General features: G+C 33.2%; 1 protein-coding gene across 18 annotated transcripts in view; it reads left to right on the top strand.

The window, feature by feature from the left end:
• frmd4ba (FERM domain containing 4Ba) overlaps window positions 1-16,124 on the top strand; it is a 96,615-nt gene that overhangs the window by 46,734 nt on the left and 33,757 nt on the right. For 14 of the 18 annotated variants that reach the window (XR_012408150.1, XR_012408148.1, XM_073954433.1 and 11 more), the window contains 8 exons: window positions 1,876-1,941; window positions 2,025-2,119; window positions 2,956-3,048; window positions 3,297-3,381; window positions 6,228-6,284; window positions 6,711-6,733; window positions 14,717-14,800; window positions 15,950-16,015. Coding sequence is in view for 12 of the 18 variants with exons in the window: in XM_073954433.1 (XP_073810534.1) it covers window positions 1,876-1,941; window positions 2,025-2,119; window positions 2,956-3,048; window positions 3,297-3,381; window positions 6,228-6,284; window positions 6,711-6,733; window positions 14,717-14,800; window positions 15,950-16,015 (569 nt within the window). In the remaining 6 variants the exon portion in view is untranslated. Of the gene's footprint in view, window positions 1-1,875; window positions 1,942-2,024; window positions 2,120-2,955; window positions 3,049-3,296; window positions 3,382-5,606; window positions 5,924-6,227; window positions 6,285-6,710; window positions 6,734-14,716; window positions 14,801-15,949; window positions 16,016-16,124 lie in introns of those variants that run through there. The other 4 variants (XM_073954440.1, XM_073954439.1, XM_073954437.1 and 1 more) reach the window with 1 other exon arrangement.

Below are 16,124 nucleotides of genomic sequence, written 5' to 3'. Positions count from 1 at the left end.
TTGTGCATAAAGGCCTTTCAGTTATGCAGCTGCACAGCCATTGTGTAAGAAAACATGATGTAAACCCTCAAAAATAAATATAAGCGTTGTAATAGACATGACGAAGAAAACAATGAGTCCTTACAAATTCAGGTTTACATCAGTTCAAAATCTTTAGGCCCTCTTGTTGAAGTGCTCCTGCTCTTCTTTCTTTATTTGTGTCTGTTGTGTTTTTCCCTCTGTCCCATTCTAAATCAAATTCTTAAATTGTATATATAGCCTATATATTCTGTTAATGATAACAAAATTCATAATTATGTTCACATTTTTTGATTTGACTTTGTTGAATACATTTAAAGTCACCCTGCCAAGAGGCTGCCAGGATCACATCTAAATCCAGCTGACTTTACACAGATCAATCTTCCCAGTGGGAAAAACAATCCAATTTATTAACCCAGCATAAGAAGACAGACTCTCCTCACATCATAAGATTAGTGGTTAGAAGTGTAGCGGTGTCTAAATCCCTATTAGAGGTCATGAAAGCGCGTGTTTACTATATTTTAAAATCTAATTTATTCCTGTGGCAGCAAACACCATAAAAATTTTACTGACAGAAAGTCAAGATAAATATTTCTCTATATAACTTATTTTATAACTAAAATTTAAACAATTTCTTTAGGTTATGCAACGTTTGACTTAATAATTTTAGTCAGTTTGATTGATGTAAGTTGAGATGACTAAAAAAGTTAATTTGATTTGGCTAAAATGTTTAAGGCAGCATATTTTTTTACAGTAAAAATTAATTTTCAGCAGTTAGTCATCAGACCTTTAGAAATTAGGTTAACTGGGCAGGTTTGGGCATTTAGGCAAGTTATTGTATGACGATGGTTTGTTCTGTAGACTATCGAAAAAAAATAGCTTAAAGGGGCTAATAATTTTGACCTTAATATTTTTTTTATTATTATTAGAAACTACTTTTATTCTAGCCGAAATAAAACAAATAAAACTTTCTCCAGAAGAAAAAATATTATCAGACATTATGTGAAAATGTCCTTGCTCTGTTAAACATAATTTGGAAAATATTTAAAATAAAAATCAAAAAACCAAAGGGGGGCTAATAATTCTGACTTTAACTGTATATATTACATAATATAATTATTTACAATAAATATTTAATAGTCAATCAATAACAGTACCTTTGTTTAAACTATATATTTTATATGATTTTTTTAATCAATATTTACACTTTTGGTCAAAAGTTTGGGGTCCGCTTTTTTATTATTAATTTTATTTAAAAATTTAAATAAAATTATTCTGTTTATCAAGATGGCATTTAATAAATTTAAAAAATGTTAAATTTGTTAAATATTTAATTATTAATTATTTATTTATATGAAATTATTACTCCAGTCATTATTGCTGTTATTACTATTACCATTCATAATAATAATAATAATAATAATAATAATAATAATAGAGTGATTTTTGAAGGATCATGGGACTCTGAAGACTGGAGTAATGGTGCTGAAAATTCATCTTTAAAATCACTGGAATAAATTAAATAATTAAATTATATTCAACTTTTGAACAGTTTTTATAGTGCAATAACATTTCACAATTAGCTTTTTTTTCACAATTTGTACTCTATTTTTGATTAAATAAATGCAGTCTTGGTGAGCAGTATAAGCTTATTTTAAAACTTTTAAAAGTCCTACTGACCCCTAACAATTGACCGGTAGTGTATATTCTGTATATTTTTTATTTAAATAATTGGCTTGCTGAATAAAAAGTATCTCTGTCAAAAAAACTAATTTTACACTTATTTATTGCCATATATATTTTTATACAGATATGGAATATATTAACCAATTGTATGTGTATGTGTTTGTTTTTTAGATGACGGAGGGTCGGCTGTGTCAGGTGCTTCTCCTAGATGACCGGCAGCTGGAACTGCTGGTTCAGGTACACCAATATAACTTATTTCTCTAAATCAGAAAATAAAACAGACACATTATTAAAGGTAAAATGTGTTCTCCTTCATACAGCCAAAACTACTGTCTCGAGATCTCCTGGATCTGGTTTCATCACATTTTAACCTGAAAGAGAAAGACTATTTTGGAATCTCCTTTACTGATGAGAGGTAAGTTAGTAAAGTAATTGGTTATCAGTGAATATAAAGTTGTATTTATGATATATTTGCTTTAATAGGCCTACTAAAATATTTTCAATATTAAAGGGATAGTTTACCCAAAAGTAAAAAGCTTATCATTTATTCTCCCTCAACTTACTGCAAACCTATTTGAGCTTCTTTCTTCTGTCAAACTCAAATGAAAATATTTTGAAGATTGATGGAAAACTGCAACCATTGACTTCCACAGTATTTTGTTCCAACTACTGATGTCAAAGACTACCAATAAGCAACATTCTTCAAAATATCTCATATACGGCGGGTAAAATAATTATTGAACACGTCACCATTTTACTTAGAAAACATATTTCTAAAGGTGCTGTTGAATTTAAACGTTCCTCCGATGATGGTAACAACCAAAGATATCCATATATGCAAATAAACCAAACCTAATTCGATTACAAATTAGGTTATGCATAATGCATGAATAAAGAAAGCTGTAGAAAGGCAGTGAAAGCTCAGACCGTAGCTGAAATATCTCAGTAATTCTTTAGGAACCTTCTGCCCTTTGCCATTGTAAATGAATATGAGCTGCTTCAGTCCAACATCTACATTAGCAGGATGATGAAGATGAAACCAGAGTGGACATTTCAGCAAGACAATGATCCAAAACACAGCCAAGAAAACTCTGGGGAATGCTAACTATTTATTCATTCACACAAATCACATATAGAATCATGCATATTTACATAATGGCCATTCAATCAAAGACAGCATCACAGCAGATGCGTGTGTTTCTTATAAAACTTCAATCACAATATTCAATTAGATTTATTGCCATTTATCAGGGGGCAGAAAAAGTGGCTTCAGCTGGACCGCAGGGTGCTGGATCATGACTTCAATAAAAAATCCGGACCACTTGAGCTCAAGTTTCAAGTCAGGTTAGTTCATACTATCTCATTTGCATAACTATTGTCTGTCCAACAGGGGGTGCCACCAGCACAGCATGAGATATAATGGCACTTTTTCAGCATGCAAAAAACCCCCCCCACAGATTTATGGTTTATCTTTGGGACTGGCAATCATTTCTGCTTATTCATATCCTCTTTCTATTTATATGCAATGAATGAATGAATTTGGGCTTATTATGGGAATCAGTTTGTTGTGTATGTGTTTTTTTTTTTTTTAGGTTTTACATTGAAAGCGTTGCATATTTGAAAGACGCTACCACTGTTGAACTGTTTTTCCGGAATGCCAAGATATCAGTCTACAACGTAAGTGATCTGAGTTTTAAAACAGTACCATAGATTAGAGCAACTACCACAATCCACTCTTTAAGTACAGTAATTGACTGTTATTTTATAGCAAAATCCATACTAAAGGTTAATAGAATAACTCCCTGTAGTTGTGTACTCTTATGTTTTCTGCAGCAACCATCATAGATGGTTTTTCCCCTTCATTTTTATTTTGTGAGGCTTTAAAAGAGCTTGGCAGGTGGCTTCCATTAAGTTCTTTTTGATTACGGGCATTTACAGATGACAGCCCTGACACAGCAGGAAGCTGCAGGGTTGGCTGGGTCCTCTCTCGACGCTTTCAGCTGTAAAGGCTATTATTGAACCCGGAAATCTAATTTCACCTAACACATTTGATAAAGAAAGAAAGATAGCAGGAGTTTAACTTGCCCTCAAAGCTATTGTTGTTTTTTGTGAAGAAGCCATAAGAAATCACATAATTCAGAAATAATCATATTCAGGGTTTGGTTTTCTGTGCTGCTTTTTCCTGGTTTAATAACAGAAAGAAAAGCTAAATGACATTTTTCACAAAAATGAGGTGATTATATTATAAAGGAAGTAAGGAAAGCAGTTTTGATGTTGAGGTTGATGCAGAAATGTTCTTTTTTATGGGAGTCAATGTGAACATTTAGGAATTTTATTAATGTTTGTTTTTATTTATTTATTTGAAATGGACAGTTTACAATATTGAACATAATGACAAGCTTGTATCTAGCCTATTTCTCACAAAGTGGAGCTTTTAGCAGTTATTCACCTCAATTTCTATTCAATTATGAGGTTTGAATACTGCATTTTAGTAACATTTTAAGCTCTAATATTTGCTGCATTAGCTTGTGGGATTGTGATGATAACCACACTTATTTATGCAGCAAAAATATTTCCTCCAATTTTTTCAAAGTGCTTAGCATACTATTTTACCTTAAAGTGTTAATTTAGAAATGTGTTTAAACTGTAAGTTATTACAGTTTTATAAATAATGTTATATTTTTATAGAATATTATAGAATATAATTTTAAATTAAATTTTTTGAATAAAGAACAAAATACTTATTTTTAAAATACAAATTTATTATGCATCATTAAAAAAGTAATTAGGAATCTGTTAAAACATATAACAATTTAGCCTGTATGTAAATAACAAACTGGCCAGCTCATTTCCTCACTCAAAATTTGTGAATTTAAATAATTAAAAAAAATTTATTTTCACAGTTTATGGCATACGGTCAAATGAGCTCATATAGAGGCCAGACACCCTGGCTACAGGCCTGAATGATCATTATTTGATATTAGAACTGTAATGTTTTAAAATTTTATACAATCAAACATTTATTTGTTGATTTCATGAGTCTAAAAGGATAGTTTTAGCATTGAATAACTTTTTTTTCAAACCATGGTCCTCAGTGATACATAAATTGCAATTTAATAGTTACCAGCACTTAGAGAGGTAAAGAAACATATACAAGCTAAACAGAAATGTGAAACAATCTGTCTGTGCGGGGAAAATAACGTTATTTGCAGCATTACTATGGCAATGTATCGTCAGGAGCCACAGTATTAATTTTGATTTGCTTTAAATGTTATTCAAGCAACATGCCTATCAAAATGCCCTCTTAATTTGCATTATTTAAATCATCAGGGACCACAGTTACATCTAATGTAAAAACGCCACCTACATCTGACCTAAGGCTTAGTAAATGACATAAAATTTTCTTCTGAGTTAGTTATTTTATAGTAGATATGTTATATAGTAGATATTTAAACGTTTACAGCTCTTACAATCAAGTATACATGTATCTTAAATAATGTAATTATTAATATTATTTATACTATACTATCCTATTTATCAACACTGAATTTTTGAGTAATCCTGTATTCCCTTACAAAAGTAAACCATGCTTTTATTAAAGTAAACATGTAGTAATCAAAGTATACAAACAACCATTTATACTAATTGCAGTTTTACAACAAATACTATGGTTAAACTAAGATTAGTGTGTCAAAACCATGGTGCATTTGCAGTTATTTTGGTTTAGCAACAATGTTTTTGTTGTTGTTTGTAGTAAAACCATATTTTTTTCATAAGGGTATAAAATGATATTTATACAATTGCTATTCATTTATTATTGTAAGTATTATAATGTATAATTAATATAGTATATATCACTATTAATTCATTATAAATAAACATTTGAGCAGCCTGTAGTATTCAGTTGTGTGATCTGAGGCCTCACGGGGCGCTGCATATGGCGTGATTGAGTGCTTGAGGGATTTTCCTCGTTGCTGTACAGCGACCCCATGTTGACTGATTAAACATCTACTCTTACAACTGTTGTTTTAAACCTCAAACTACTTTCGTCGTTTATTTAAAACTGTCCCTTGGCGATCGTGCGGCTAAAACTGTTTATTTAAATCCATAACGTTTGTTATCATTATTAGCGTTAGCGAGACACCAGAATAACTTTTGATGCACGTTGAAACACGAGAGCGCTGAACCTGCTCTCCGACTGTACCATGGCATTCTGGGGGTGAACCAAGTTATTTATTAAAGGCATTTAGAACATATTGCTGGCTTCTGTGATGCTTAAAATGTTAAATAAGTTTGTTTTCTTAATAAATTGTTTGTCGCTTAATGATAATTGTGCGTGTAAAGTAGATAAAGTGATTACTTTCGTACAGACGCCCTGTGTCTGTTTACAAAGATAGTATCGTCCTCAGTGGAACCTGTGTGTGTGGAGACGGTTGTTGCTGGGATAAATAGTAAGATTCGACCTGCCGAAAGCTTTACGAGTATAGATTAATCGTTTTCTCCTCTTTTTTTGTAACTTACAGGAAAACATTGAAGTGGAGAGTGAGATCGTTTTTAAGTTAGCTGCGTACACTCTTCAGGTGAGTATTTGAATTCTCTCGGTTAGTTTTGACAGACTCGCTGCGAGTCATTTTCATAGCAATTTGTAACGTTATCTGAAGTGATTTACTGCTGCTTTACAAATAAACCCGTTGAAACGCTATACAAGCTACTGTATGTATAGTTTTTACGTCAGGTTTGCATTATATTTTTTCTAAACTACAGTTTGATGTTCATTCGTTAAACTTTTGTGTTTGTGTAAGCGATAAGGGTGCAAATAAAGTGAACATTTCAACTTTTCATTAATTGACAAATGTTTTCTATAAAGTTTGGAGACGGGTGGTCTGTAGTGGATTGCACTCTGCAGTTAAGCTTCTTACCGCATTGACTCAAGACTCGAGCATGTGTAGTTAGTGTTCAGTCTGAAATAATTCATCAACACAAGCACTTTTTGTCTCTTTCTTTAGGAGGCAAACGGAGACTATACAAGGTAAGCCAATCTTTTTATTTGAAACTTTAGATCAGAGGTGAAGGTTTTTTTAAACACTTTAAAAAATATCCTTGAATCATGTAAAGTTTGAGATTTTTTTCAAAATTAAGAAAACCATCTGGAAAAAATATTATCTAGTAAAAGTAAAACTGAGGTTGTCAAACTTGATGAAAAGGTGTTGTGTCTTTCCTTTTTGAGCAGTATAACGTTAACTAAGTTAGTAAGTTACAGTACCGGTAAAAATGTTGTTTTTTTAAGCTTTTGAATAATTAATAGTTTGAATCATGTATAAATATTGTTTAAATTATGAAAGCCATCTAAAAAAAAGTCTATCACCTAGTAAAAGTTAAACTCTGTTTAACTCTGTTTAAAGTTGTGTCTTTCCGTCCTTGGCAGTATAGTAGAGTACAGCTCAAAAATGTAATAAAAATATAATAATAATAATTAAGCCTTTGAATAATTATATATTTGAATCATGTATAGATATTGTTCAAAATTATAAAAAAAAAACACCTGAAAAAAGTTTATCACAAAGTAAAACTCTATGAAAAGGTGTTGTGTCTTTCCTTCCTGAGCCGTATAGTAAGTTACAGTACGGTTCAAAAAGTTTTTTTTTAAGCCATTGAATAATTGTATCTTTGAATCATGTATAGATGCTGTTCAGAATTATGAAAACCTCTTAATAAACGTTTATCACCTAGTAAAAGTAAAACTTAAGGTGTCAAATTTGTTGAAAATGTGTTGTGTGTTTCCTTCCTTAACAGTACGGTTCTCAAATGTAATGTTTTTTAAGCCTTTGAATAATTATATCTTTCAGTCATGTATATATATTGTTTAAAATTCTGAAAACCACTTTAAAAAGTCTTATCACCTAGTAAAAAGAAAACTCTTGAGTCTGAGCAGTATAAAACAGTATGGTTCACAAATGTAAAGTTGTTTTATGCCTTTGAATAATTATATCTTTCAATCAAAATTGTGAAAACCACCTGAAAAAATGTTTGTCACCTAGTAAAAGTCAAACTCAGGTTGTCAAACTTTCTTTCCTTACTGAGCAGTATATAACAGTACGGTTCAAAAATGAAAATACATCTGTGTGAATGAAAAGGGATAATATTAAGTCCACTAAAATGACCTTGAATCCAAGTTTACATAAATGCAGTAATTGAAAGCTAGTTCTGAGAAAATGTTAAGCATCAATTTCCTGTGCAATGACATGTACGAGTAGTGTTTATAAAGTTTTCTAAGACATTTATAAAGTCACTGTTAGGAAATATCTGTATTTCTTAGGATCATCAAGTTATTTTGAAAATGCTATGAAAAGTTAGCACTCTCACTATAGATTAAGCGTTCTGTTCTCACAGTTTATCTTTTAAAAAGTAGATAGAGACATTAACAAGTGACAGGCGTAAGGGTTACAAAGCTGCTCTCCTGAGATATTAAACATTTATTACAGCAGTAAATGACATACAATAAAAAAAAAAAATATATATATATATATATATATATATATATATATATATATATATATGTATATTTAAGCCTAGCATGAATGTGTCCTTCAAATGGGTTGTTTATGAGGTTTTGAATGAAAACAACTTTTTTTTTCTTTTATTGTGTAGGGCGGTTTATTTCTTCATCTGATAATCAATCCATAATAAATTGAACTGAATTGTTAACAGCTAAGAAAGAAAAGTTACTCTCAATTTTCAAACTTACTATCAAATATTGCATTTGATTAAACATGTCACCATATCATGCAAAGTAATTGCTAAAATCTTAAGTTTAAAAATGACACTGTGTTTTGTAGCTAAAAAAAGTGTCTGTCCTACATGGTCATGGAATTGTATGTTTGCAAGTTAGATCCATCTAAAAGCAAGCATTTTTAAGTTAATGTTTAGACTATGTGCCTCAATGTTTTGCTGTGAATCCAGTTCTAGTTGATCATTTCCAGAAGGAAACATTTAATGTGTGAATAGGGTTGGTCATTATATCTCTTGTATATATCTTTGGCTTGAATATTCCAGCATTTCAGGACTCTTGGCATGTGATCTCTGTGTAAGACAGAGCATAATTCAGCTCAGGGCTTTTCATTGCTTATAAATGTTGCCCTCTTTCTAAGCACATTACAGTCGCTATACCGGTTGGCATTTTACCGTGTCCTCCGTTCATAAATTTTGAAGAGGTTTACATCAAATGATTGGTTGCTGTTAGTAATGGAGTTCTTCATCTTCTCCGTTAGCCTGTTTTGATTTTTAGCAGTGAATGAGCTTAGGGATAAAGCAATCTGTTAACGTAACACTAACAAATGAAAAGGGTCAAAAAGGTTTGAACGTGTTGGTCAGCCTTGAAGCTCATTATTGAAAAACAAAGCTTTGCCACTATTAAGCATAGAGCAGCAGAGGTGTGTGCAAACAGCCCCTTTTTACTCCAAAAATGTTTACCTTGCGACAACGACTGCCTTTGTTTGGCAGCGGGGAGCTTGTTAAAGACCTTGTGAAATAGACTGACAAGCTTTGTTTTCTTTCTGTGGTGACGTGTTACTGTCAAAAGGGACGGGAAAGGACATTCGAAAGGCTTGAGGTGAAAATGGGAGGTTGGAATATACGCAGGTGGCATTAAAGCTAGTTAGTTGAAGTTCATGCTGAGTGTATTTTTATTTTTTATGAATATTTCCTGGGACATAATTAGGCTGTGCGGTCAAGCTGTTCTGGTAGCAGTGTGTCATTACTGATAGCATAAGTGCATTTAAGATACAGCAAACCTTTTCTTGCCTCTGGTTTCTGTTCCGTTTCATTTCCATGTGGATGAAATCTTCTAGATCTCATAAAGCTTGAACGGTTGCATTTTGAGGCCCAGGGCTTTAAGTTTATATAGGAAGTTCGAAGACCCCCTCCTCTTTCCATATAAACCAACTACTCCTACTCTCTCCTCTGTTAAGACTGCGTAGATGTAGGGTGAAAGGGAGTGGAGACATCTCCCGTTGGCAGACGATAGGGCGTCATGCAGGATGCTGATGTCATCTGTCTGCAGTTTATGTCAGGAGCAACCAAGCAGGGGTTCTCTCTATAACATCACCCTGTATGTTCGGTGGACAGAGTATGGAAATTTAGGAAGTGGTGTTTCTTTTCAAATAAAAAAAGAGGTCTTTATTGTTCTTAAATATTTTTACGATAATCCTTGATCCTGTTGAATCTTAATTATAAACAGAAGTCACCTTTGGCTCAAGGACAGTGACGTCTGTTAAGAGTATACTGTGCAACAGTTCAGTTCTGGACGTAAAAAAGTTCAATTTATCTTGACAGGAAAGTATATAAGTGGCTCAGTGGTTAGCACTTTCGCCACACAGCAAAAAGGTTGCTGGTTGAAGTCCCTGTGGGTCAGTTGCCGATCTAGTGTGGAGTGTGCATATTCTCCCTGTGTTTGCGTGGGTTTCCTCCGAGTGCTTCTGTTTCCCCCACAGTCCAAAGACATATGATATAAGTGAACTGAATAAGCTACATTGGCTGTATTGAGTGAGTGTATGGGTGTTTCCCAGTAGGGGCATCCGCTGTGTAAAACTGGTGACTCCTGATTAAAAAAGGGATAAGCCGAAGGAAAATGAATGAATGAAAAGTGTATTAGCTAAAACTCCAGTTGATGAAAACGCCAAGATGCGCATACATTTTGAAAATGTGCATAAAAATCTTCTACTGCAAAAATCTTCTAACGCAGCTTCTACTGCACCAAATTCCATTTTTACTGTTGATATTTGGCACCAGTTAATCAGGAAGTGACGATTTTGTTTGCTTTGACTCGTTGGTTGGAAACGCTGCTTTATTTGCTTGTCTTTTATGCGATAATCCAGTTTTGCGCATTAAGACCATTCACATTTTTGGATGGAAACATAGCTAATGTCTTGATTTGAGACTCCCTCTGCCCTCAAATATATGCTTTTAATAAATATACATACATTAAAAACATTATTATCATTTATTTTATTTTTTTTTTATTTTTTTTTTGCCTTTATATGACAGGACACTAGTTTTGACAGGAAGTGAAGTGGGAGAGAGAGTGAGGTAGGATCGGGAAAGCCGGGGTTTGAACTCTGGACACCCGGAGCGCTTCTGCACCATATGTCAGCACGCTAACCACTGTGCTATTGTGCCAACATTAATAAATATTTTTTGCTTAAATGAAATAAATCGTTTTTATTGATTCATTTTTATAATAAACAACTTTAAATGAATAGCTTTAGGAAACATTTGCAGAACAGTTTCAACTAAAATCTGAAAATATTTCATGTTTTGTCTGTTAACCTAGTTAAATGCTGTGATTGAAAAATGTTTTTGAAACCATACCATTGTAACATGAAAATTACCTATGTATTCAGTCTATAGGAATTAACAAGTACGCAACCAGAATGACAAGTGCTGACTATAGAACTATAGCATGCTTTCACACTGTGTTTCTTTACAAAGTGACATTGGTATCTACTAACCTAGCATGAATAAGCTTTTGTAGTAGCTTTTGCACGTCTGTGTGAAAGAGGACTGTTTGACAACATTGTCGCCTGCTCATGAACTTTGTAGTACAAGGATGTCCTATAAATATACCATTTATATTTCTCCATAATTTAGATTGTAATTTGCATTGCTTAATGTAATTGTAGTTCTTTCCTTTAGTAAAGTCTTTTACTAAAAGACTAAAAGACAATGTTGTACCTTTCTTGATTGATTTTCATAAATAGTTTTTATAGTTTACTTCAAATTAGGGCTGCACAATATATAATTTCAGCATTGATATTGCAATGTGCTCATCCGCAATATTCACATCGCTAGGTATGGAATTTTTAGCTTCAATTATAGTTGAAAAGTAGCTACAAAATTGTATTTAATCACTGTATTTATATGGAATTTATATGATTTTAAACAATGTTATATGATTCAATATACGATCCAAATATGAAAACTTTTTTTTTAACTTGTCCCACTGGAAGTTGAAAACAAAACAAAAAAATTGTACTTGATCTCAGAGTTTTTAAATATTTGTACAAGAAATGAGACAAATCAAAGTAAGAAAAGCATTTTTGTGTTGTGTTTATTTAATTTCTGGACCTGAATACTGTTGGGCTCCCTAGAAAATCATCATCAAATATAATCAAACTATCTTGGGATATCATTCATATCGCAATATTTGTCGCAGAAAAATAAAATATAACAATATCTGTTTTTTTCAATATTGTGCATCCCTACTTCATATAAGTCATTTAATGTGGTGTAAACATTTCTTTGCATTGAGCATATTGAAAAAGCTGACACATGGCTTTCACTCTTCCATGCGTTACTTGTGCTGGGTTAGTAGAGACAACATAATGAATTCCAGATTGCTGACAAGGCATTGCGGTCTCAGAGAACCAGCTTAGTGTATTTTACCACATCATCAAGCCAGCCTGTTAGATTTATACCTTAAACTTATCATAAATCGCTGAACAGCAGAACCAACTGGCCTGGAAAGGGAGGAGCGCCAGGGAATATAGTGGTGCTTAGTCAAGCAAGGTATTAATTGCCTGATAACAGGGCTAGAAAAGGCTTTTACATGTTATCCACTCTGTAACCTGTTTCCTTTTGTTTTCAATTAAATTTCAAAGTATTCTGACTCAGATGTTTAATGTTTTGCACATTTAGGTGAGTTATTGGCCCTTTGTTTTCTGAGTCATTGCTTCCTGTTAAAACAATATCGCCCACTGCACCCTCAACAGTTTTGGAAAAGATTAGATCAAAGATTGCTAAATTAGATTAGATCCATGAAACCCCATGACATGAGGGTTTATGAATTCAGGTGTTGTGTCTTTCCTTCCATTGTGATGGTGCCATTTGTGCCTCGTTTGCACTGAGAGGTATAGTACAGTACGGTTCAGTATGAGTCTCCCTGATCAGGCTTGTGTTTCCACTGTCGACAGTACCACTACTTGGTAGTTGTGGTGTATGCCAGAATGTTGCAATTGACGTCATTCTCGCTTGAAGACGAAAGCTGTACAGGCCGTTTACGTATCACATATCTTTTGTACTCATTTATTTCAAATATATGCATCTGGTAACCATGTACAAATTGAGAGTAGAATGACATGCTCCTTTCCACAATTTGATTTGCCTCATAAACAACAATATAGCACATCCATCAGATCATGTTCTTGTTTCTTGGCATGTGGCTGTTGGTCACAAGAATACGCCAAGCTTTGTTTCGTGTTTCGGCTCTGCATTTCAAAATTCAGCTTCCTGGTTAGTTGATCCCCTGCCCCGTTGTATGCACTGGTGATGCTTCTCTGTAAACCGATAGCATTCACCAGCAAGTCTAGCTCCACCTGCTGAGTTCAGACTGCACGATTTTTAATCTGATGTTTTCATACTGCATGACTGTCTGGGGTAGCATTCCGTCGCTTATGTGTTTCCACTGCAGGATGGATTGGCGACAGGGGGTTCACACTGCATGACTTTACAATAGTAGAATCGCAAGTTTGTCTCAGTCCAAACACTACCTCTTACAACCAAACACCCGCGAGAAGTGACTTGAAAACAACGCGAGGTCATGTAGTATATATTTTTTCTTTTGTTATTAACTTATTAATGAGAAAGAAGCCTTTCGTGGGGTAGAAAATGTACTTATTTTGCTTACCTGGGTTTTGAAGGGAATTAGCTATTTATCCTCAACTTTTTTTCTTTTTTGAACCGGTTGAGATTTTGCTCAGATAGCACGTCAAACAGACACATGTGCTCCGGCCATTTTTACACAAATTTTTCCTCCATTTCTTGTGTCCAAATAGACCAAAAAGAAGCCCTTTTAACTTCTCCCTCTGCAGATACGTACTCAAACTACAGTGTTCCTACGGAAATCCTGCAAATTTCTTGATTTTTTTTATATAGTGTTTTTAAGGTTAGAAAAGGGCTTGAATTTTGAACAAAGTGCTTGAACCTGCTTGAATTTGAAATTGCAGGGCTCGAAATTGTGACCGTTTTGTTGCATATGCGCACAATTTTATCTATATGACCTCAAAATATATTTGGGAGTTCTTTATTTTTGTTAGCAAAATAAATGTTTATTTCTCAAAAATAAATTTTCGCTTTGTAGTTTTTAGAGATTTGCATTTATTTATTTATTCATTTATTTATTTAATTTAATTTTTTATTTTTGCTCAATACTTTTTGTTTGCAAAACTTTCTTTTATTTTGCAAGTATATATGGCCCTAGATTGACTCCATACAAATAATAAAGCCACTGTTTTCCCAAACATCAAGATGCTCTAAAAGAAAAAAATTCAAAGATCAGTCTATCAGTGTCTTCAAGCTATCTTTTAAGATTTCTATTTCAAAAGAAGGCTATCTGCTTCTTCAAACAAACCTCATTGTATTTTTGAATCATTTGTTTTGTCCTGTCAAGACTGACATTTAGATGAGCTATTCAGGTTTTGCTGCATTATTTTGTAGAATGCATTCATTTTCAGTGAAAGGGAAAAGGTTGTATTAAGTTGTAAGATATTGTGGTAGTAGAGAAATATCTTGGTCAACATCAAATAAAAAGTAAATTTAAAAATCTGTTATTTTTTCAGAGTTTTAAGTAACAGCAAGACTGTTAATAATCCACATATGTGAAAATATCATGGCCTAAACATAGACTCAGGAAACTCTTTACCTGATTTAAACATCCTTTTTGTTTGTTTGTTTGTTTGTTTGTTTGTTTTTTGTTCTCATTTAGTTTTTTTTTTTTGCTATGCTAATATGCTAATTGAAAAAAGAAATGAATATATTGTACCAAAAAACATGAAAGTATAGTAGATTTTCTAATTACTATCGAGGTTATTAGTCTTGTTTCTTTGAAATAGTTTTGAAATTAATGCTCACAAACACGTCAGACTATGACTATTTCTATTAAATGTTTATTACTGTTTACCATGTTACTATATTAAAGTTCATAAAATTCTGAAAAGTTTTCATTTGTTTCCCTTTTTAGTGATGAAAGCACAAGATCAGCCTTAAAAAAGCTTCCAGCTTTCCCTACTGCGGTTTTAAAGGAGCACCCGTCATTAACATTCTGGTAAGACAGCGTTTTTATTTCTGTAATAAATGCAGGCAATGTAACTGACATTTTTTGAAACTATATTTGATAGGAAATTATGCAGCATGAAACTTGATCGTATCTATCAGGATATGATTTCATCTTGAAAAGTGTGTCAATTGTATAATTTGTTAATATTATAGAGTTCAATGCTGCTTCTCTTCATCATTTAGAGTTTATGTGCAATTATTAAAAATATTAATGCATACATTTGATTTTAGACTTTTAAGCACTTTTATTTTCATTCAGTTGATCTTTATTTCCAAAGCTCTTTTACAATGTAGATTTTGTCAAAGTGCCTGTGCTTTACAGAAGTTCTAGCAAATTGAAACTGTCAGTCGAGTTTTAAGAGTTAAATTTCAGTATCTAAAACCCTAAAATGTGAATGCATATGCATCTGGAGTCTCAAAGCAGCTATTCTTTAGTGTATCCAGGTGTAGTGTGCAAGCTGCAGCCTGTTTATTTCAAACAAGCCTTGTTAATTAACTTGCTTGTTAATGATGCCTGCCCTCTGGCTTGTGGAGCCCTAGACGTCTACATGTTGATGTCTGCCACCTTAAAAGGATTGATGTGGCAGCTTTAATCAATGGCTATTGAATGTGGCGAGCTGTAAGACAGTAAACCAGTTAGCAGACAGCAATTATTGAAGTGTGCGAGTGAGAATGAGTATGTGCAGAAAACAGCTGTGCATTAGTGCAAGTGTTTAAGAGGCAGCTGCATGAGTCAGTGCATAAGCAGCTGTGTTCCTTTATATACTGTATTACATACAAATCACTACTATATTACAATTCATTTTAGGTGAGCAGATTTGTTGTGATCTTTATCTGGCATATTAATGTCATTTCTGCTGTTCTTCAGTAATGGTAGACATAAATGAATACCTACAGTGTTTGAGGAACTGGTTATTAGGATAATTGCAGCAAACAGTTTGTGTATGTGTATGTGTGTGTGTGTGATTCACAGTATGTCCAGCCAGATGGCATTTCACACATGGGTGCACCTGGTGTAATAGTTAAAAGTCTGACTAGCCACGTCATTTAAATGGCACATTCACATGTTGGTCTCATGCTCAATTACTGTTATGTTGCAATTGTGCGGATGGTAATGTTTCTCTCTTTTGCCCTCTAGTGAAGATAAAGTAATCGAGCGTTATAAGAAGCTAAAGGGACTCAGTCGTGGACAGGCTATTGTACGGTAAGCAGTCTTCGATCACGTTTGATTTGTTTATAAAACAAAAAACATAAATCCCTCCATTTTTTTTACTAATAATTCCTGTTCATAATAGGGCTGGGTGATTTGAACT

Source organism: Danio rerio, chromosome 6 (assembly GCF_049306965.1).
Source record: "Danio rerio strain Tuebingen ecotype United States chromosome 6, GRCz12tu, whole genome shotgun sequence".
Taxonomy (NCBI): Eukaryota; Metazoa; Chordata; class Actinopteri; order Cypriniformes; family Danionidae; genus Danio; species Danio rerio.
The sequence above is the reverse complement of the archived record's forward strand: the minus strand, read 5'-3'. Positions and strand labels throughout refer to the sequence as shown.